Source organism: Rhyacophila brunnea, unplaced genomic scaffold, assembly GCF_057557595.1.
Source record: "Rhyacophila brunnea isolate RB1 unplaced genomic scaffold, BYU_Rbru_1.0 scaffold_18, whole genome shotgun sequence".
In the NCBI taxonomy this organism is placed as follows: domain Eukaryota; kingdom Metazoa; phylum Arthropoda; class Insecta; order Trichoptera; family Rhyacophilidae; genus Rhyacophila; species Rhyacophila brunnea.
Genome location: NW_028232837.1, coordinates 5,141,504 through 5,164,614, shown reverse-complemented (window position 1 = coordinate 5,164,614; position 23,111 = coordinate 5,141,504). Strand labels below are relative to the sequence as shown.

General features: G+C 33.5%; 1 protein-coding gene across 2 annotated transcripts in view; it reads left to right on the top strand.

The window, feature by feature from the left end:
• The first annotated feature begins 11,401 nt into the window (after nucleotides 1-11,401).
• LOC147073140 (autophagy-related protein 16-1-like) overlaps nucleotides 11,402-23,111 on the top strand; it is a 509,506-nt gene continuing 497,796 nt past the window's right edge. For both annotated transcript variants that reach the window (XM_085945250.1, XM_085945249.1), the window contains exons 1-3: nucleotides 11,402-11,756; nucleotides 12,040-12,147; nucleotides 13,915-14,089. In XM_085945250.1, coding sequence (XP_085801376.1) covers nucleotides 11,657-11,756; nucleotides 12,040-12,147; nucleotides 13,915-14,089 — 383 coding nt within the window. In that variant the 5' untranslated portion in view covers nucleotides 11,402-11,656. The remainder of the gene's footprint in view (nucleotides 11,757-12,039; nucleotides 12,148-13,914; nucleotides 14,090-23,111) is intronic.

Here is a 23,111-nt window from a genome sequence, read left to right as displayed (position 1 = left end):
TATGGGTACTTCTTTGGCGTAACAAAACAAAAACAAAACTTGTGATAAACTAGATTAACTAGATAAGTAAGTAAATGAGTCCGGAAATCACATTATGCATATAAATGAATGTTAGTTGTTGAATTGTGTCAGCTAAATTTTCGTACATATTATTATCACCTCTGGCATGCGCGCCCTAGGTTCGTGAACCCCGCTCTACACCATACAGAGGCATGTGTGCAACAACTCCGCTGCCAGGGTTTGGTTCCATTGTTTTTGTTGCTCCAAAATAACACGGATATCACTCGGACCAATTCCATAAACAAGACGTCATCTACAATTATTGTTAGCACAGTTAACACGTCTTACTGGATTCCAAATATATCTAATGGGATAAATTCGTAATAAAGTAAGACCTGTTAACTGTGTTACTCAACAACATTGTTAATGGACAGCCGTGTTAAAAAAATATCACGTCTGACAGTAAAGTTAACTTACCGGGATAATTATGAAGTGACTGAATAAGTCATAATATCACATGTATCATTTTTTTATTGCTTTTGGAATTAAGTGATATGTTAGAATAGCCAGCCACAATATCTTAACTTAAAAATTAAGGTAGGACATGGCTCCATTAAAAAAAATAGCACATTTTCATCTTGAATAAAAAAACGAGAAATATTCCTTCAAAAATTATTAAGATTTGTACCAACGGACACAAAAAAGCTACATTTAAAACAGAATTAAAATTTATTTTACCTATTCTAAGAATCAAAGTGAGAGATTTTTTCGCGAGCGGAGTATTATTTTATGATAAATATTGAATTTCACTAATTTTTAAATGTACATATCTATTAAAAAAATATGTAAACGCATATCGATCCTGTGTGTGTTTTTTTTCGTATTGATAGGTCGAACGATCTACAAAAACAGAAAATCCTCGAATCTCTAGAATTCTCAAGAATCCAAAGAATACAATATCTGGATTTCTCTAGTTCAAGATATCATGAGAAAATCGAGTTCTCGCATCTCAAGAATAGAAAAAAATCACAACGCATAAAAATGCAACAGTGTAGCGTGATTCGATGAAAATAGTACGTATACATTTTAATGTAAAGTATTGTATTAATTTATTTCTTTTTATATTATTGAACATTGAAACAGAATCCAAACAAAACATTAAAACCAATTTTTTCATTATTCGAAGATTTTATTATCGAACTCTGTGAAATTTTGATTGCACTAACAAGCAAAATGCTGTGCGGTAAAGCAGTTTCCTACTAGTTAATAATTGTACGTTGTAAAAATAGTAAATAAAAATTATGACAATTATTGTATAGATAGCACTACTAGAAGTATTTAAATATCATAGAGATGGGCATCACAGCGTTATAGTATTATTTAGGTAGCATAAATTATAAAAAGTAGGTACTTCCCTCTATAATAATATTATTCGTTATAACTGGTAATAACATTCTATGAACACGTTGCTATCAGTTTATATACATGCATAATTAACCACTTATTAATAAATACTAAGAATGTAAGAGTCATCGGACACGAATAAAAATATTATGGTCGGTAGATAGTTAGGTATTAACTTTATCTCAGGTAAATAATTACATTTATTATAGAATATTAATTACCAACGTAAAATTGATAATAATATTATATCAATAATAATTGTACGAACAATATAATAATATTATATTATGCGAAATCAATTTATGCTCATATAATATTATGCTAAAATATCATAGACGTGCATAAATATTTCATATTTATTTTATTAGTTACAATATTATGTACCTAGTAAAACAAAATAAGAAAACTACCTATGTCATTGTCAAAATTCAAATTTAATACTCGTATATTAGTTACATTTTTGCATAATAATTAATATTAATTATTATAGGTATGTATTGCTATTGCACTACCTACCAACAATTTAATATTGAGTGCTTTCTGATTCATTTTTCTATGCAGTGGCGCACCCAAGGGGGGGGCAAGGGGCGCTGGCATCCCCAAACATGAAAATTATCAGAATGATTTTAAACATTGAAATTGAAAGCCAATAAACTATGCCTTGGGCTTAGACAAATAAAAACACGGCAAAAAATGATTTGTAATTGAAGCGTCTAGTTTCAAAAGCCCCTTAAACGATTTTTGACAGTTCTGAGAAAAATGAGAAAAAGTCATATCTATTGAATGCGTGAACTTTATGTATTTATTATTTGATTTATACACTATAAAGAGTATAATATTTAGTATCCTGTACTCACTGTCTGCATATTTTACTGAGAGAATATATTAAAAATCAAATGATTTTCATTTTAGAGGACTTTGAAACTCAACTACCGTTTTAGGGGCCTTTTGAAATTTACATGTATGATTTTAGGGGTTTATAAAACTTACATTATAGCAATGGTGCATGAGGAAATTGTAAAAGGCGTCCTGTGGTTATATTTCTTGGAGAAAAAATAAATATGTTTTGTACAAATTAAAAAAATATTTATTCGAAGCAGGTAACTAAAATTAACAACATAAATTATGTTAACGATATAGAATTTACTATTCTATACATACATTTATAATATAATTAAAAATATTACAAATAATAATGAAATAGAACAGTAGTCTATACTTATATATAAAAATGGATGTTTGTTTGTCCCACATGCGTTCCTATACCATTTATCCAATTGCGATGAAACTTTCGTCGGTGTTTGTGCGCACACCCGCGAAGGTTTTTTAATTAGAAAATTTATCATCACCTTCTTCTTCTTCATTTCTTCTTCTTCACTTCTTCTTCTTCTAATCGTATGCGTTCTTATACCGTTCATCCGATTGCGATAAAACTTTCGTCAGTTGGTATGCGCACACCCGCGAAGGTTTCTAAATTAGTACAACATCTTCTTCTTCTTATATTCTATCTTTTTGTATGCGTGTGCGTTCCTATACCATTCATCCGATTGCGACGAAATTTTCATCAGTTGCTGTGCGCACACCCGCGAAGGTTTCTGAATTAGTACAACCATCTTCTTCTTCATCTATTCTATCGTTTAGTATGCGTGTGCGTTCATATACCATTCATCCTATTGCGATGAAACTTTCGTCAGTTGCTGTGCGCACACCCACGAAGGTTTCTGAATTAGTACAACTATCTTCTTTTTCTTCTTCTTCTTTTATTCTATCTTCTACTATTTCTATGCGTTCCTATACCATTCATCCGATTTCAGTGAAACTTTGGTGACTTGTTGTGCGGAGCCCGCAAAGGTTTCTGAATTAGTACAACCATCAATCAGAAACCTTTGCGGGTGTGAGCACAGCAACTGACGAAAGTTTCATCGCAATCGGATGAATGGTATAGCAATGCATACGAATAGAAAAAGATAGAATAAAAGAAGAAGAAGATAGTTGTACTAATTCATAAACCTTCGCGGGTGTGAGCACAGCAACTGACGAAAGTTTCATCGCAATCGGAAGAATGGTTTAGCAATGCATACGAATATAAAAAGATGGTATAAAAGAAGAAGAAGAAGATGGTTGTACTAAATCAAAAATCTTTGCGGGTGTGCGCACAACAACTGACGAAAGTTTCATCGCAATCGGATGAAAGGTATAGGAACCATACGAATAAAAGAAAATGAAATGAAGCAGAAGAAGATGCTTTTTCTAATTCAGAAACCTTGGCAGATGTACACAGAATAACTCACCAAAGTTTTATCGTATTCGAAGAATGGTATAGCTATAGTGTACATATAATTAATTATATTCTAGTTAGTGGCTGTCCCTACTTTATATTTTGTTATTATGCATTTATAAATATTTGTATAGAAAATAATAAGTTGGTAAAACCGGTCCTCATAATTAATAAAATATGTGAAAAAAGTATTAAGTCAATAGGTACATATTTAACGTTTTCAATGGTAAACTGATTATTTTAAATCAAGTAATTTTATAATCAACAATAGGGACAGTATGACGAGACACCACTGTATTATTGGACAAATAACACGCAGAAATTGTCAATATTCACTTAACGTTTTTGGCGTTCAATATTGACTTTCCATATTTATTTTCTTTCTAAACGCTTCCTTGACTCATTGGGCTGACGTTTCAACACATTAATCAGTTCAACATTCATTGTAATTATTGAAAAATACTATTTACCTACAGAGCGATCAACACAAAGTCACTTTAATTTTGTTCAGGCAGACATATTGAAATCCGTATCACATGACCATCAGAGTAGCCGCTGATTGGCTTATTCATTTTAGGGGGTTTTGAAATTCACACGACAACTGTTTTAGGGGCTTTTGAAATTAAGCCTAATTTTTGATAATAAATATTGACGGTTTTACACCTTTTTTGAAACTATAACTTTGTCCAACATATAGTGGACAAAACATATCTCTAAATATATATCTAACTCAAAATTTTATGGCATCCGTTTTAGGGGCTTTTGAAACTAGGCGCTTCATTTATTCTCCAGCAGCCTTTTCAGAAAAAAATATTAGATTTTTTTTTTGTGAATTTACCGAGGCTTTGACTGCGACTCGCTGTCATATCGCCTCTTCTCTTCTGGAAAGGGATCCGTCGATCAGGTCCTCACTCCTATTCTGTTAAATAGCTTTATAATTATTTTGCCTAGCTCTTCCGTCTTTCTTTCTTTCTTCTTTAGACGCCTGTGTTTTATGCACCAGAATCGCTCTCCTCCGTATCCATCCCCTATGTATTTTTGATGCATCATGTAGTCATTGAGTTTCAGATAGTCTAATTCAGACCTCAGCCAAGTCTCTGAGATTAATTCTATTGTTATTTTTTGACTTATTGAGTAAAGTTCTATATCATTCTTTTTTTTGCTTCATATTTCTGTCATTTCATTGTAAAATCCTAATTTGTTTTTTACTATCCATTTTGTCGCAGAACCTCCCCTAGAATTTCTCCTAAATGTCCTTCTTTGAAGTTTTTGCATACCCAGTCCACTGCTTTAATTATGAGTTGTTTAATGATCTGCTGCCAGTCTACCCCTTTCAGCAAGACTTTCATAATTTCTCCCATCGCATTAACCTCTGTCTTCGCCTTTGATTTTTCCTTATTTTTTATAGGCTTTACGCTACTACCTGTAGTTGTTATTGTTGAACTTGAAGTTTCTACCACCACTTCTTCTTTTTTTTGTTTTAATAAGTCAGCATAGCTGTTACTTAACATATTTATTTTTGCTTCCTTGAAAGGTATGTTCATTTTTAACATTGCTTCTTTGCAATTCTTTTCTTCTTGCCACTTTGGGCATTTTTGGCTGTTTGCCGCGTGGTAACCTTTGCAATTGATGCACGTAATTTTCTCATTTTTTTCGCAAGTTTTATGGTTTTCACCGCACTTGGGGCACGTTTCTACTTTACTGCCGCAATTGTTCGCAATGTGCCCATATCGCCAGCATTTCTAGCATTGCATTACCCTGAATACATACGGTTCTACAGCAAAAGAGACGCCATATATGTGAATAATTATTCTCGGCAATATTTTCTCCCCAAATTTAATACTGACTGACGAGGTCTTCGTAAGCTCTCCTGTGTCACTTTTTCTTGTCAACCTCTTAAGGTTGGTCACTTTTGCATCACTTTTGATTTCCATTTGCAGTTCTTGGAGGTCCATATCAATGTCGACTCTTTTTATTACTCCATAAGAGTAGGAGTTATTCTCTTTAATCACAAAACCGAGATCTTTGAGTTGTCCTGCTTGTTTCACTTTATCTGCTTCTTTTTTGTCTTCTACTTGGATGTACGTTTTTAAATTGTTGTTGTAAATTTTCTGTACTTTAACTCCTGCCTTATGGAGCATCTGCGCTATTTTCAACTTTAATGGTATTATACTTCCCGTCGCTATCATGACTATGTTTTCGTTTCTCTTTGAAGCGACCCCAGAGTCTCTTCTGGGTTTTTTTCCAGAGGTTACAGTCTGCCATTCTTCTTCTTTTTCTCGAATCACTTCCTCTTCATCATCGTTTCTTTGCTTCTTCGTTTTTTTGGTTTCATTCACATCCACAGTAGTGTTAACCATTTTAATATTTTTGCCTTTCACGCGGACTTTGAAATTGCGTAACAGTGTGAACAAATAACAGTGTGGTCAACCACTCGCATCACCACGTTGGCGCACTATTTGCTCCCGTGCAACAATAATAATTATTATTCACTCTTGCTCTCTATTAATATTAATAATATATTAATTTGTGCAGTATGTACACACTAAATAATACACTGTAAATCTCGGCTGTCTGTTTTCACCTTATATTCTTTCTGTCAGACTTCACTTATTTACATTAAATTCTGGTAACAACAATTTTACTTTCTATTCGACACGGGCGTTCTACTCAAATGCTCAAGTTCAACTGTAGATTTTAATTTCTAACACAATTTGAAAAACAATAATGTAGTGTTTCACACTGCCTTTAATCTTAGCGGTAGGTAGGGGGCCCACGAAACATCCTAGCCTGAGGGCCCGTTTCAGGATGTAGGGGCCATGGTCTAGGTACACCGAGTGCAATAGACAAAAGACAATAAACTAGAAATTAGGCTGTGTTGTGTTGAGTAGGTTTGTGTATAAGTTAAATGCAATAATACTTTTTGTTGTCCATTTTCAATTAATATTTTGGAGACTCAATAAAAAAAACAAAAATCGACGATAATCATTCGGCGACAAGAACGACCACACCCACACACACAGTTGGTGGTGGTGTAAATGAAAAGTACATTTTTTTTCCAGTGGAATTCGGCATAAATATTGTAGCTCTCTAGACCAAGCGGGTAGCACAGCCGATATTATTTGAGTAATGTTTTAGCATACTAGGCGCACATGTCCAGCATGGTCGTTGTTAGTCACTTCCAATCCACCAGTCGCTGATGACACGCTTAACGGTTGCCGCCACTGTGCCTCCAATTTAATAAAAACTAGGAGAAACTGTAAAAATATACCGCCGTGTATTGTGAAAATATATAAAAATAATTATACGAAGAAGTAGAGCCTATGGGACTAATTTATATTCTCCTCCTTGCCCCTCCCCCCCCAATATTAAATCCTGAGTGCGCCACAACTTCTATGTAAGCCTTTTTCACCCTTTTCTATTCGGTTACATTTTTATTTAACAATTTGTTTCATAGGTGCATGCGCAGTTTGTAAAATAAAATAAGCAAATTAATTTGGTGATGTTATAATAAATTCAAAAGAGGGCTCGAAGTTAGCCCAGGCGTGCACAAGTGACTTTTTTGTCACTGTGACAGTTTAGTCGCGGTCACTGCCTTCTAATCGACCGCGCGCACGGGTGACTAAACTTTCACCCGTCACGCTTTCATTCTAGCAATGGATTTCGAAGACGCAGCAGTGATTTGTGCTCTTATAATCAGACATAGAAAAAATTCACGAAAGGGACGTTATTGGGTACATCCCATTAGTAATGAGAGGCTACTCAATGGAATGTTTCACACTTTATACGAGGACCTCCGAGCCTATCCTGTCTTTTTATTAAACAAAACATAAAAGAATGGTGAAACCTACTATCATTTTTTTCATTTATGTATATTAAAGGCGAATTATATTATTAGCAATAAAAAACAACTGTAACAGTAGGTAGGTACCTACTGAGTTCGTACATCGAATGATGACAAATTTTCACTTTGTAACAAATAAACGGTACTTAACGAAGTAAGTAAAAAAAGTTTAACCACAAAGTTAATGCTTTAAATATGAATAAAATGTTCAATTCAATAAAATGCCAGTTACCTACAAAAAAAACAAATAATAATATTATTTATACTTAGAATAAAGTGCAAAACCCAATGACAAAACCAAGGTAAAAAAAGCTGGAAAAAATATTATAAAACACAAAAATCTTGTTGGCAAATATGTAAGTACTGCATAATAGTTATTTTTTATATTATTATTATTACCCATGTCTTTGCTGTTTTACATGACAAGGTGGTTGTTGTAAGTTTGAATAATCATAAACACCCAGGCTTTGAGAAAAACACATAAATACTGTGTCCTCACCGGGAATCGAGCCCAAAACTCTCAGGTAGAAGGCTAGCGCATTATGCACTGCGCCACGAGAATCGCCTACTGCATAATATTATTAAAAACACCTAGTTCAATCAAATGCCAGTTACACAACCAACAGATAAATTTGTATTTCAAAATGAAGAGCAAGACAAAACTAAAAGATTCAGACAAATATATTTTAAAACAAAAATCAATAAGCTAATAGGTAGGTACCTACTGCTATTATTAATTGTGTCGCTGAGTTTCAAAATCCGCTATAACACTTTTTCATTATGTTGATAAAATCAACAAAAACTTTTTGAACTAAAAAGGTTTTTGAATGTTTCAGTAGTGTTATTTATAGAGTATTTGATGGACACATTGATTTTGTTTCATAAATGACAGTTAATCGTAGCGGCTTTTGAAAGAGGCGATAAAATTTTCATGTAGAGATTTTAATAACGAATCCAACGATATAAAATATATATATATTAATTATTTCAAAAAAGTGTTATAGCGGTTATTGAAACTCAGCGACACAATTATGGTATTTTCTAAGTATATTTGACTGTTTTAGGTAATATTATGTTAAAAAGGAAAAGTTGTAGCATTGTACGGTGTTAGGAACTTTAAAGGAGGAGTTGGGATATTATCAGATCATATTATGCATTGGTCTCCGATTCATCAGTGTTACTGATGCTATTTGTATGTCCTCCCGTCGCAGCGTCGCGCGTGTGTTCGTGCACGTCGCTGAGCGACAATTTGTCGCCCGTGCGCGGGCTCCCATATAAAAGTACAGACGCGGTTACAGTTTCGTCACTCAAAACTCGCCGGCTGGAGGAACTAAAAAGTCACCCAACTTTGTGTACATGTAATGCTCGTTTCCCGCTAATTATTGAAGTTATCCAAATTGGTCTGTGTCACAACGTCGCTATAGGATTTGTTTCCCGAATATCCATTTTTGTCGAAATCGACATTTTAATGCAGTTCAATTTCTTTTAACGAACTCTACCGAAATCATTTATAAAAACAATATATTTTTATCTAGGAACAGAGATATTTTTTTAAAAAACCCGAATACGCCATGTTAAGTTACAATTACTCCGTGGTTTTCTCCCGAATGTCCAACTATTCGTACCTGAATATCCAAGTTAATTTCGGTCGAAATATATCTCTGGCTGAGTGTTTATTTCCCGAATATGACTTTAGCCAATCAAACCGCGCTCACGCCGTGCATCTCGCTCCCACATTCATGCTGTCTAGCTCTAAAATAATCACGCCCACTTTCATATTTTTCCGCCGTCTGGAGACTTCTTTCAAATTTCGTCTTATTGATATTGTTTTTAACGTTACTATTGTTTTAATAGTGAATTCATCAAATCATTTATAGCTGATACATCACCAGTTCGCCCTGAACTTACAATAGAGTTGTGGAAGTGAGTATTTCAACCTAAATAACTGCATTTTGTTTTGATAAATGACACAAAATCCCAACGTTTATATGAATTCTACAGTATGACCCGGCAACTACTATGACGTAAAAAATAATTATTATTTCAAATTATTATTAATCAAACATTGTTTGTCTTTATTTTACTTTTAATCTAGGTATTTCTATGAAAATAAAGGCGATGCTATTATTTATTTTTGAATGCGCTGATAATTAATATTTTAATTTAATATGTATGTTAGTAACTATTTATTTGGTGGATATTATATACTTAGGATATTGGTACCTACCTAATATTAGCAGCCAATGGTAATTAATTTATACATGCTATTATTTTGTGTTGTTGTTCCTTACAATAGTAAATATATAATATTTATTTGGTGGTTTGTAATAAGTTTAATTGTCAATTATAGAAATATATATATATATATATATAATAATATACAGATATATATAAATAGATTTTTTTTTTTTGGAAAAAGTATTAATATAAAATTGTTAGCAAGTACGAGTAAGTACCATCATAAAATATTGGAGAAATGACCGTGACGTCGGTTAGTAATTGAAGTAGTAGATAACTTATAATATATTTTCTCAGAAGTGATTTAAAAAAAATATGTAAGTATGTTCAATTATTAGAATGGTACATTCTTAAATCTTGTGAAATATTCGTTCAATAAAAAAATAGTTAATTACTTAAAAACTATTTTATTACTTAATCCGAAAAAAAACCTAAAAAAGCGATTGCCGCGTGTTATTATTACATACGAACTTGGGTAATTACGATCATTAAGTATTTAAATAGAAGAGGTAATTATTAACAATTATCGTGTAAATAAATATAACATTTGAGGCGCGTACTTTTTGACCACTCAGTAATCTGTGGGCCGTGCAGCAATACGCTACGGTCTTAAATCCCGAACGTCCATGTTTTGTCCCGAATATCCATTATTCTGAGAGAGCGCTAAAAATTTCCCGAATATCCACAGTGAGTACTTGTAAATAAAACGCATTTTCTGTTCATTTAATGATTTATACCAGTATATTATTCTTGGAATCTATTCTTAGATAATGTTGCAATCATACAGTATAGAAAGAATGATTGTTACATCTACTGATATTAAAATATACGACAGTGAAATTTGTTGTTCGTCTCCTGTAAAATTGACATTTGGTCTATTCGGGAAACAAATCCTATAGCGACGACAAACCAATAGTAGGCTAGCGAACTGTCACTTTGCTTTGTGCGCGCACCTCCATATACTGCAATCATTGATATACTACTAGATGAGGAGTTCCCATACAAGTGTCATTTTAAAAATGTACCACAAAAGAAGATATTACGAAATCGTCTTATAATATTTCCTTGTAGGTATAATGCGTAAAGACCGTTAACATGGATTCCCGAATTTCACCTGTATTGCCCTGGCTATAAAACTAAATTTGCGTTCTTGGAATAGTGATTCTAAGGGGGCTGCAACCCAAAGCTTGCAAGCTACCAAAAATTCATGTCTGAGCAGACAGAGCAAGTCGTCATGCGCTGACTATTAGTAAGGGTAAGATGCAAGCTAAATCGGGCTTACTCATAATTATTGCCAGGTCGTTTTCGAGATAAATATTAAGTGAGCTTATATTGAGTTAAGTCCGCTGATATTAAAACAGTAAGTTTTAACACTGGCCGAGTCGCTGAAAATTGGGCGTCATTTTAAGAAGCATATGATTCATCCAGTTGTATATCAATGACTGCAATGTATTTTGACACTGCGACGAAACTGTCACCGTGATAAAAGCCACCCGTGCGCGGTAGGGCTAATTAGTGGCTTAAAGTCACCTTGTTTTAAAGTTCAAGTTATTTTCCCTCTGTCAACATTCTATACGAAAAATTTGCCCCATCTCTATTACAAAGTCAGGATATTTTGAGTTTCGCCTTCAATTTTTGTGCCCGTACTACTGTCAAGACGGAATTGTCGTTAAATGTCAAAAAAACATATGTCATTTTATGATATACAAAACAAGGATAACTGAAATAGTTAACACGGTAGCAGTGATCTAATAAAAATAAAACATACGTAAACAATCAATGCGTAAGCATATTGAACAATGACATTTGATAGCTATTCGTATGACAGTGAAAATGTTCAATGTTATTATTGATGTATAATAATAAAGAAACCTTGACGTGAACCAATAACCATGGCAGCCGAAGACGTTGGATGGAGGAAATCTATTCTCAAGCAGTTGAATGATCGGAATAATTTAGAAACACGGTGTTTTCAAGATCTCATCACTCTACGTAAGATTTTCATAACCTAAAAACTTTTGTTTTGATTCTTTACATACGAATATATTAGGCTTTGTTATGCAGATACTGCTTATACAATGATGCAGATTGATGTATAATATTAGTATACGTTTATATAACATAATATTTAACCTTAATGACGAATAATAGCTCAATTTAAGTGTTTTAAAAGTATTATGTAAAACTGTTTTTCTTTGTTTTTATTGCTAGAATTACAATATGGTATCAAAAATATGAAAGTATTATGAAATAATGGATCGCATTTGTGTTTCAGATAATCGTCTTTTTGATAATGCCAATACACTGAGAGGTGAAAATCTTCAACTGTCAATTCAAAATGAGAAATTACGTGTTTCTAATTCAACTGGGAATTATAGCGGTGGTAAGTCTATTGAATAAAAATCTTTCCACCTTTTTGGTTTTCACCATTCTGTGGTTCTTGGCTTCTTCTAGCGTTTGTCTCCATCAACATTTGCACAAAGCCACCTCCCATCAATTAAGTATAAAATTAGAATATTTAGGCCCTACTATAATAACTTTTTAGTAAATAGAAATGTTTTTATATGACTACTAGCAATTTTTATAATACAAGCTTGAAGCTACTATGGTACTATGAGCAATTTCATTACATATACCTCTGTCTATAGACTTATTGTCGCTTGTTGAACCATTAAAATTTAGGTAACGTTAATATGACAATTACTTTTGTCTTTACTTTGCAAAGCAGTATTTCTTCAATAGCCACGATAGTCGGAACAGTAACACATCAGGCTTATAATGTCATGGGTCCCAGGTTCAAAAAACCGGGTCTGGCAAAAATCACATGTTGTTTTTCATGTGTGTTTGGACACAGAGTATGGAACTAATACGTTGAGCAAGTGGCAAATGTCCATTTCTCATAAAAACAAAAAAATTGTTAATACAACCTCCGCCGTGTGGAGTCCCACATTATGATCTTCTTAAGATTAAATATAATAATAAGACAATAATAAAAAATACAATCAGCTGATGAATAACACCAAGTCTCGATGGTGATGTAAAAAAAACTCTTTATTGTATGAAGCTGATATTGCTATAAATTCCCGATGCGTGATATCTCATATTGGAAATTGCGTTACGTCTACCTATACATGTGCGAATGTCACTATGCGCGAATTTAGTTGCTAGCTACTGTATTGAGTGCGTTGTCCATTAATAATGTCATTGGGTCAGGCGCACATATTTGTTTTTTCCTGATGCTCTGCTGACTGGAGATACTAACACTATCTCCCAACCAATCATTATTTATTGGAAATAGTGACATCGCTTGCAAGCTCCGTGAGCTTGGACTTACTACCCAGCCTACATGTCCATATGATGGGGAAGTACAGAATGCAAACCACACCCCCTGGGAATGTTATAAAATGTGTACAGAAAAGAAGTGTTACTTGGGTCGATATCACCAACCAGTTTAAAATATAAAATTTTTAATATTGAAATTAAAACAATTTTACAAAAACAGTTTTAAATTGAATATTAAATAGTTTAAAATATTAAATTGTTTGGCAGTTTTGTATTAATTTTTTATTTTACCTATCTGTGCTTTTCTCTACAGCGGGCACTTGTAGTTGTAATTCAGTTAAGAACACTTTAGTATATGGCAACTTCAGTCTTCTTATAAGATGGCTCACATCAAAACTGACTACATCGTTGTGTTATGTCCGATTAAGACCAGCGCATCTATTCAATACACAATATAGACCGCTATCGGCTATCATGGGTAGTTTTTCATTTTTGTATCGAAGTTTTAGCACTTATTGTAATAATCACAATAAGTTAACCGTCAAAACTGTCTATCTCGCTCTAAAATTTAACACAGCCAAGAGAGGTGCTGTTAAAACATTGCACTTATTGTAATAATTACAACTAACGTGTTGTAATTGTTACAATAAGTGCTAATACTTTGATACAAAAAATAAAGAAATAAGAAATACTACCCTCGATAGCTGCCGATAGCGGCCTATAGCAGTCGTGTGTATATAATAGATGCGCATAGTAGATGTGTATAGATTTGTGGAACCATTCGGTTACGACTCAAAAAAACAGAATCTATTCTAAAAACTGAATATTTAAAATAATAATTTTGAGTCAATATTTCTTATGTATTCAGCTGGCTCGTCTAACGCATCTTCGGAGCGAATCTCACTGCTGGAGCAGAGACTCCTCACTCAGCAAGAAGAATTAACCAATCTTCACCGGAGCCGCGGGGAAAACGGCCAGCAGATCATTGATCTTGGTAAAAGCCTTCGCGAGGCCCAGGCGGCATTGGCCCTGAAGGATGAGAGGCAAGCAACTCTATATATAATTTTTATTTACAATGGAGAGTGTATACGCATAAGAGAGAAAAAGATGTTTTAAAACTATCATAAATGGGCAGCCCATGTCGTCCAATGAGTAAGAGACTGCCATCACATACAGTGGGTTCTGGCTTCGTTCTCAGTGAGGTCACAATATATATATATTACAGTCGAACTTGGTTATTACCATTGCGGAAATAGCGAGATCTCGGATGTAATGAGGAAACATTCGTTGACATTTTAGTTTATGGTTTTCTCCATATATTTATTCACTTTTATCACGAGCTACTTCTCGGGTATACTGAGCAAAACTGTTAATGTGTCGATCGTTTAAAAACAACATTTTCGACCCTAAGCAATAAAAACCGACCGGGAAGTTAACTATACCAATGCCACCAGGATCGGATTACGTTTATGACACTAGTTAAGTTAAGTACCTAATTGCATGTAAAAAATCCAAGCTTTGTGAAGTAAGTAGGTACCTACCAGCGCTGGCCTCTTGTAGTTTATGAATGCCATGCTTGTTTCGGGGATTTTTACGATGGTTTTCAGATTTTTTTGGTTCTATGCTTAAATAGAACGTGGCGCGAAAAATGTTATATAATGATATAACGAGTAATGCTTATAATGAGCAAATTCAGTCAGTCCCATCTTCCTCGTAATAACCAAGTTCGACTGTATATGGTTTTTTAAAGCCTGAGTATTTCTGTAATGTGTTTTATTAGGCAGGTCCTGTAATTAGATGAAATACTTTCATATAACCTTGTCTGTTCATGTCCCTGCATATAACCAGATTGGTCGAACTCTTATATTTTTAAAATATTAGGTTTTAGGCTCAGTTTCAATAAATTAATCTGTTTTATCAAAATGTTATTTGGAATCCAAGTTCTGGGATTCGGTTCCACTTCTTCAAATAAATCTGATCTGATTCGAATCTTGTTTCATCAGAGGAAGATTTGAACAGGGCTTCGAACCGGAACTGAAGCTACAACCGTTATATTTTTTCGTTCCGGTTCAAATAAAAAAATATGGTTTTCGGAACTGAATAATTTGGAAAGACTATAAAATAAACTAATGAATTAGGCGACAGACAAGAGTATGTCATATGATAGTACTAATCATCAAGCTGATAAAATGACAATAGGCTGGATTAGTTGCTTTCTAAGTGAATAACCGGTGGACACATGCAACCATACAAGGGGCATTACACAGCCCTAAGACCCGCTGTGAAGAACTAATGGAAGGAGCTATGGATGGCATTCATCCGGCAATATACTGATGACAACAGATGACGATGATGATTATTTCGTAATGTGGTAAAAAACCTGCATTTACAATACATGCGTATGTAGAAGGATGACTGCAAAATATCACTATAAAATTATTTCAAGGCTAACAACAAATTTTTTTTATTTTCATGCTGTCTTATAAATTTTAAATATTCAAATAATATTATGTAGGTAATAGGTAGGTAATTCTATATAATATATTGAAAATATTGGTACCTGCATATGATATTGAAGGTACACTGTGGAGATCCGACATAAATAGTACACACTAAACTTTGTCAGTAATACTTATGTGTTTGGTTTCATGTGTTAAAATTCAATTAAACCCTGCCTAAATCAAACTATAATAGATAAAATTTCTTCAATCTACAAAATAGATATCTAAAATTAAGCCATTAACATTAAATCATACATAATTTTAAATGTTTTATGGATGGAAGAATATTTTTTATCTATTATGGTTTGGCACAAGTAACCAATACTATTTGCAATTTGTATTCTTACTTCAATGAATATAAATGACTGGCTAAGTTTAGTGTGTATTCTTTATGTTGGATCCCCACAGCCTACCTCCACCCGTGCAACTAGTGGTATCACTGTTAAGGTAATGTGTACAGATACCATTTCTTTCTGTGTGCAAGAAGTAGACAGTGCCAATTTGTATCTAACAGGGTTCCAATCGAAGTGGGCTAGATGTTTTTTGGTGGGTCAACAATCACTCATTCGGCCAACGTATTTTACCAATTTACCCTCTTGTCTCTACTGAGTTTTCAATGAAATTCACTAAATGCCTAATTAGACCAGTCAACTTGCAGACCCAACCAGATTTAGTCAGTAATCGTCAACTTTAATTAGCGATTACACCAAACGATTCAGCGATTTGATTGGTTCATAATATACGCTCAGTTGCTTGTGTAAACCTTTATAAGTAAACCGAAAAGTGAAATTTAGACAAGTAATGAGTTGCTGATTGTATTTACTAGGGTAGATACTGAGATTAATAATATATACAGAGCGCCTATTTTTCGGGAAAATGAAGCCGTGTTTCTTGCGTATGACGCACAGTAGAACTTTAATTTTATTATTATGAAACGTTATTATATATATATATATATGCCTTGTGTTGCTTCTCAGTATGGCTACCAAATTTAAACACAACATAGTTAATCATATGCTCTACCAAAATAACTAAAAATAATTACCACTAACTTTATATAAATTTCTGCAACACATGCTCCCAGTTTTTAAATGAATGTAAGTATCAGTCAAATCCATATATTATTTACTGGTGACGTTTACAAAAATATTTAATTCAGCCGTAGAAATTCTGTCTTACTCTAACGCATATATGCGGAGATATAAGCGTGCCGAATGCTTACTCACTCGCACTTATGGTTCATTTTTGTTCAGGTGTTGGGTAGATATTATTTCTGTTTTGTATTATTATTGTCTTAAAATAATGAAAAAGTCAGGCATCGTTCATTATGTAAACGTCAAATTTATGTTGTTATGTCAAACGTAAGACAGGACACACTCGTGCAGCCACTCATGGAAGCTCCCGGTTAATTCGGATAATGTTCTCGGTAATCTTCACCGTGATTGTAATCAAAAAATAGGAATTGTTTTAATTCGCTTACAACTGCAGGGAACTACTCAAAAGTGACTTCACGATTGGGGGCCAAACGGTTGGACTGAGAATCTGCCAATAAAATTTGAGCTTACTGTCCGATAACAACGAATTGTCTAGAACAGGAAGTTGCTATAGTCGCATGTAGAGGTCTTCTCAGTGTCATGGCGGCAATGCATGCTAGAGGCGTGCTTAAATATGTATGGATTCTCCTTTAGATGCGACTTCTTTTCTTCTTCGTAATAAACCAAAAGTTTACTAATAATCATTCTAACACCACTCTTCATCGTTTTAGACATACTTTTATTATAGAAAGCTTCAAAATACGTAAATTAATAGACTTGTACACCACGGGAGTGTAAAATCAAATAAGAAATTTGGGGGCGTTTCTCATTTGAAAACGGAAGTGCATATAACTGCACTGGAGGGGATAGTTAGTTCATAGTTTTAACACGTAGACAAGAAGTTCTTATTTGACAATAATAATCATTGAGGCTTGACAAATTTCTTTAATATTCGCGACTGGCTTTTATGGTTTGAATCAAGCAGTAGCGAAGGGTGGAGGTAGGCTGTTATGATCTCTTATAAATAGTGCACATTAAACTTTGTTAGTCATACGTATTGGTTTGTATTGAACTAAGACTACAATTTACAGAATATGGTGATGGTTAGTTGTTACAAATCAATTAAACCCTGCCTACGCTTTTTTATCCATCCTTATTTATTTTCTTTGGATTAAGAATACATAATTAGACATATTGTTTGTTCATTTTTTTTTAAATTCATTACGCCCTGCCTAACCAAACTATAATAGATATAAAATATTTTTCTATCTATAAAATATCCAAAGTTATGTATTGCATAATTGTAGATATTTTAAATATAGTCCGAGTATCTTTTGACTATTATTTATTATTGCTTGGTTTCGCAGGGTTAAATTGAATTTTAAAAACTAACCAACACCATCTGTAAATTGTAGTTTTATTTCAACGAAAACAAATACCTATGACTAACAAACTTTCATCATCATCATCAGGGGCGCGACAACCCGGTGTGGGTCCTGCCCTCCTCCAACAGCTCCCTCCACCTGTCCCTATCCAGTGTGGCCGCTTTCCAATTTGGTACCCCCAGAATACGGCAGTCACTGGCAGCTCCATCTAACCAGCGAATCTTTGGCCTCCCTCTTCTTCTACGTCCTATTGGATTGCTGGACATCACTCTCTTTGCCGGTTCATTGTCATTCATACGGTGCACATGACCTAGCCATCGCAGTCTCCCAATCTTAATTGATTGAACTGCGCTGCAATCTTCGTACAGAAACACATTAACAAACTTTAGTGTGCACTATTAATAGCTGATATTAACAGCCTACCTCTACCCTTCGCCGCTTGAATCGAGATATCAAGATAGAAAAGTAAAGATTAATTCTAACAAATATTTTAAGATCATTGTGTTGCCATGTTATGCTGTTAATCTGACAGGATAAACGTAGCCTATAGAGTTTTTTTGTGCACCAAACAAGTTAATGTCGATGATTCAAAATTATAGTTTTAATGGAACAGGATTCTATCATTGATAATGTGGTATCACTTTCATATTTTTAGTATACTAAAATGATAGGGTTTTATAACATAACACACTATGTACAGCTGTGTATCAGTTTACTGATAAGTGACTCAATATTGAATATATAAAATTTAATTCAAAATACTTAATGATTGTAGTGACTAATTCATTAACTACACACATTTTTTATACTACCAATAAATTGAGTTGATTTATTTGATAAAGAAAATCCAACATAATCCATTCATTAAATCAACATTTTTTAAGTCGAGTGTAAAGAAATTTTACTGTTAATTGAAGGCAGAGTACGCCAGGGGCGAGGGGTGGAGGTAGGCTGTTACTAAACTCACATGATAGACCATTTCAAAAATTTTAACAACTTCAAAGTCAAATTACTCAAAACAAGTATTCTCCAGTTAGTGTGTTCTGCCAGAACAGAGACGAAATAGTGCAGAACTGAACTTTATTAGTCATAGTTATTTGTTTTCATTGAACTCTACTTTGCAGATGGTGCTGGTTCGTTTTAAAAATTCAATTAAACCCTGCCTAACCAAACCATATTAGTTTAGGTGTGCTATCGGCGATCTGACAAATATAATGCATACTTTTATAATCATACTTATTTGTTTTCGTTGAATTAAGAATACATAGATTACAGGTGGGTTAGTTAAAATATTCTTCTATTTATAAAATATATAAAATTATGTATGGTTTAATTGCCAACATTTTAGATATTTTATAGATATGTGAATATTTTTGACTATCATCATTCTATCATGGCTTGGTTTACACAGGGTTTAATTGAATGTTAAAAACTGAAAAACACTATCTACACATTGTAGGCTTAGTTCAATGAAAACGAATACATACATATATATGACTGACAAAGTTCAGTGAGCACTATTTATGATGGATCTTAACAGCCTACCTCCATCCTTCGCCACTGGTACATACAGTAATGAGCCCCAAATATTCCGCATCTAGTTAAATGTTTGTCTAGCCTTTTCCATTCCCATTATCATAATATAATAACAATAAATATCTTCTGGCTTTGTAAAACCAAATTAATTGCCTTGATAGATATCTGTGGTAATGCTAATATTTTGACACTCTTTCGGATGTTTTATTTGCACACAATTTTAAAGATAACAACATTTTGAAAGCCCCATGTAATTTTATCTCGAATTGCATTGAGAAAAAGATTACAGGCCTTTTTAATAATTGATAATGGCGACATTTTATATTTATTACAGCCTAATTATAGGCTCAGAACAGTTACATTTTGTTTCTTTTACCTGATTTTACTGCTTTTTTTTGTAAATATTCTGATATTTTCTTATCTGGCAAATATTTACAAGTTGAGGGGGGCCCAGGCAGTGTTTTTTTGTGAATACTACGTAATCGGTTCGTTCTTTATCATAATTAGACAGCTTTATGCATTGGTAGATCAAGTGACATATTATAAAACTTTTAAAATATAGAATTAGGTAGGTACCCAATATATCTTTACGCTTTACGGTCAAGATACAAAATATCGACCATAAACAAAAATATCCCGCCTTTGTTGTTTCCATGGAAACAGATTAATCTCGAGAAGTCTCTTCCATTTTGGCAAGTAAAGTTGTGATTATATTAAGATGCATGTCGTGTACCATCACGGTGACAAATTTAGTCTATGATTTCGTCATTTTGCAGAATATTTTGAACGAACACAATCTATGCAAATTCAATGATGGAGTAACCTAGTAAATTCAATAATATTTTGAACAGAACCCAATAGATAGACCCAGACCATAGATAGTAGACAATATTCTTATAGAAAATACATAGTGCCAACCGCAAAAAACAAAAAACACGCGATTTTGACATGATTCGAAAATGTGTAGGCATGTAGAAAATGATAAAAAACATTCATTGAGTCGTGCAGGTGTTGATGCAGTGCAGTACAATGCACGTTTGCACGCGACAATTGTAGGCAACATTTGCGCCTGCGCAGTAGAACGAAAATAGCTAACCTGTTGGTAAAAAAATGAACTACAACGAGCGGAGACTCATTTTGAAGTTAACTGATTTTCACGACCTGTAAAATAGTACCACACAATGATAACATTGCGTCTCGCTTATTCTTGAAGAATGAGATTGGCGAGACAGTCAGCACTTTTACTTGTAAACAGTTATTATCGCGATTGTTTAAAATACACACTATTGGTGCAAGTAAATTCATGCACGTGTACAGGCGCTATAATGTTATAATCCTAATAATACATCAAGACGTAGATTAAGTAAATACACTGTAAACCATTTAGGTTCTAAGCTGATTGAATTGGTCACTTCAAATTATTCATATTAAAAAAATATTGGATTATTTCGGCTAAGTCCTAAACTACATACTTAAGTACAGTAATTTATTTATGGATTAACTTTACTGATAAAAACATAATCATTGATAATGTTTCTATTTCACCTGTCAAAGATAAATTTTTTAAATTATTTATATATTAAAATAGCACCTTATATAAGTAGCGATTGCAATACCAAATGAAAATACTAATACCGGTATTTCAGCATTTCCTATAGAATACCGGTATTCGTGAAATATATGAAAAAAACAAAAGTATCTACCAATAAATATTAATATAGATATAAATCTATAAAAAGTAATATTTTAAAGCACATACCTTTGCTGGTCTTCAAGGGCGGGGAAGGGCAACAAAAGTTAACCAGACACCGCGTAATCCAACTAAGAATACAATCATATTCAACCTTCTACGTTAATTCGGTCGTTAAAACCAATCGGTTCGTCCATCCTTTGTTAATAATTTATAAGTTGTGGGTTGATCAAAGTATTTATATATCGTTGTGCAATGAGATTTTTGAGTATAGTGTGTCGATACTCAACAACTCTATAATTCAAGTAGATGTGGGTATTAAAACTCAGATGATGGTTACTTAAACCCTGTCGGCTAAAATTATTAAACATGGAAAATGCTTTGCCTACTGATTTTCTGAATGCTGGTTGTCCAAATTCGAAAGAAAATTTATTTGTCAAAGTAACCGAATCCAAAGGATTCAAACAATTTTACTTTTCTGAAAATTATGTAATTACAATAATAAAAGTAAAGAAGTAATAATAACAGACGAACAATACGTCGCACAGAATGTAGGCTGCTGAACGTAAAATGAAAATAATCGGCGCGCATGCTGCGGGCGAACGGGCGTCTATAGTAATTATGTCATGATCATGAGTAAAACATGTTCCATGGTAAAAAACAAACAATTGCTAAAAATACACTGAATACATACCCGAACACCACTTGAAAAAAGCATTACACTGCCTTTAACCTTAGCAGTAGGTATGGCGGCCCGCCAAAGATTCTGGCCTGGGGCTCCGCTTCAGGATGTGGGGTCCATGCAGTCTATGGTATACTGGAATCATTCTACTGTGGCACCGTGGGCGATTCGTGGGTGTATTGGCATTGTTTGCTACAATGCTAAATTCTATACAAAGATCATCTATATTAAGAATTAACTGTAATATAAAACTTTGCATCATTGAATTGTAGTTGTTAACCCCATAGTAAATACTTTGCGATCCATGGCGGGTATTATATATACGGGGAGTATAATATTATTCACCTGGATCTAAAAAATCATGGTTGAAGTGGATGGTAAATCAAGTATGTCTTAAGTTGATTGGCTCAATTGCTGTTCCGATTACCTGTCCTTTAATGATTTTCTAATTGGGGTTTTGATGATTGATTTGGATTATGCATGTCATCCATAATAATTAGTCTCTATTGTGACAAGGTCGTATCATGTCAAGTTATATTTAATTTATATAATAAAATACATTTATATGTAGTATTTTAATTATAGCTTAACTGATAAAAAGAGAATTATTCATAAATCTTGGAATTATGTTACAATGATAAACACCTGACAGATATTTAAATTTTTTATAGTAAATATAAATTTATATTGATGAAATGATATTTCAATTTTTTTCAATGTCACGCTTTAATCTAATATGTCGGTCAAATGTTTTCAACACAATTTTGGATTCATTCAATCGGTCAATTCCGTCAATTATTGGCAAGATAAACCCTGAAGTTTGAATGTATTATGAATGGAATATGAATCAATATTATTTCAATGAATAATCGTGTAAAATATCAGTAACTAATATGTAAGTAAACAGTGAAAAAGGGGCAATACTAAATTTATTTTCTTTCTTTCTTTCGACCATGTCCGATCCTAATAGGATCATATGGGCCTCCACAGAGTAGAGGTTTGTATTAACAGATTTTGTTTTTTACGAGAAATGGATGTCAGCGACTTGCTCAACCTATTAGGTCCATACCCTGACCGACACAAATTGAAAAACAATATGTGTACTTGCCAGACCCAGGATTCGAACCTGGGACCCACGGCCCTATAGTCCAACGCTTAAGCCGCGCGGCCACCGTGGGTGTGAAATTTATTTGCCACGGTTAAATTAAACTGAGATAAAAACGCATTAATCATTTAG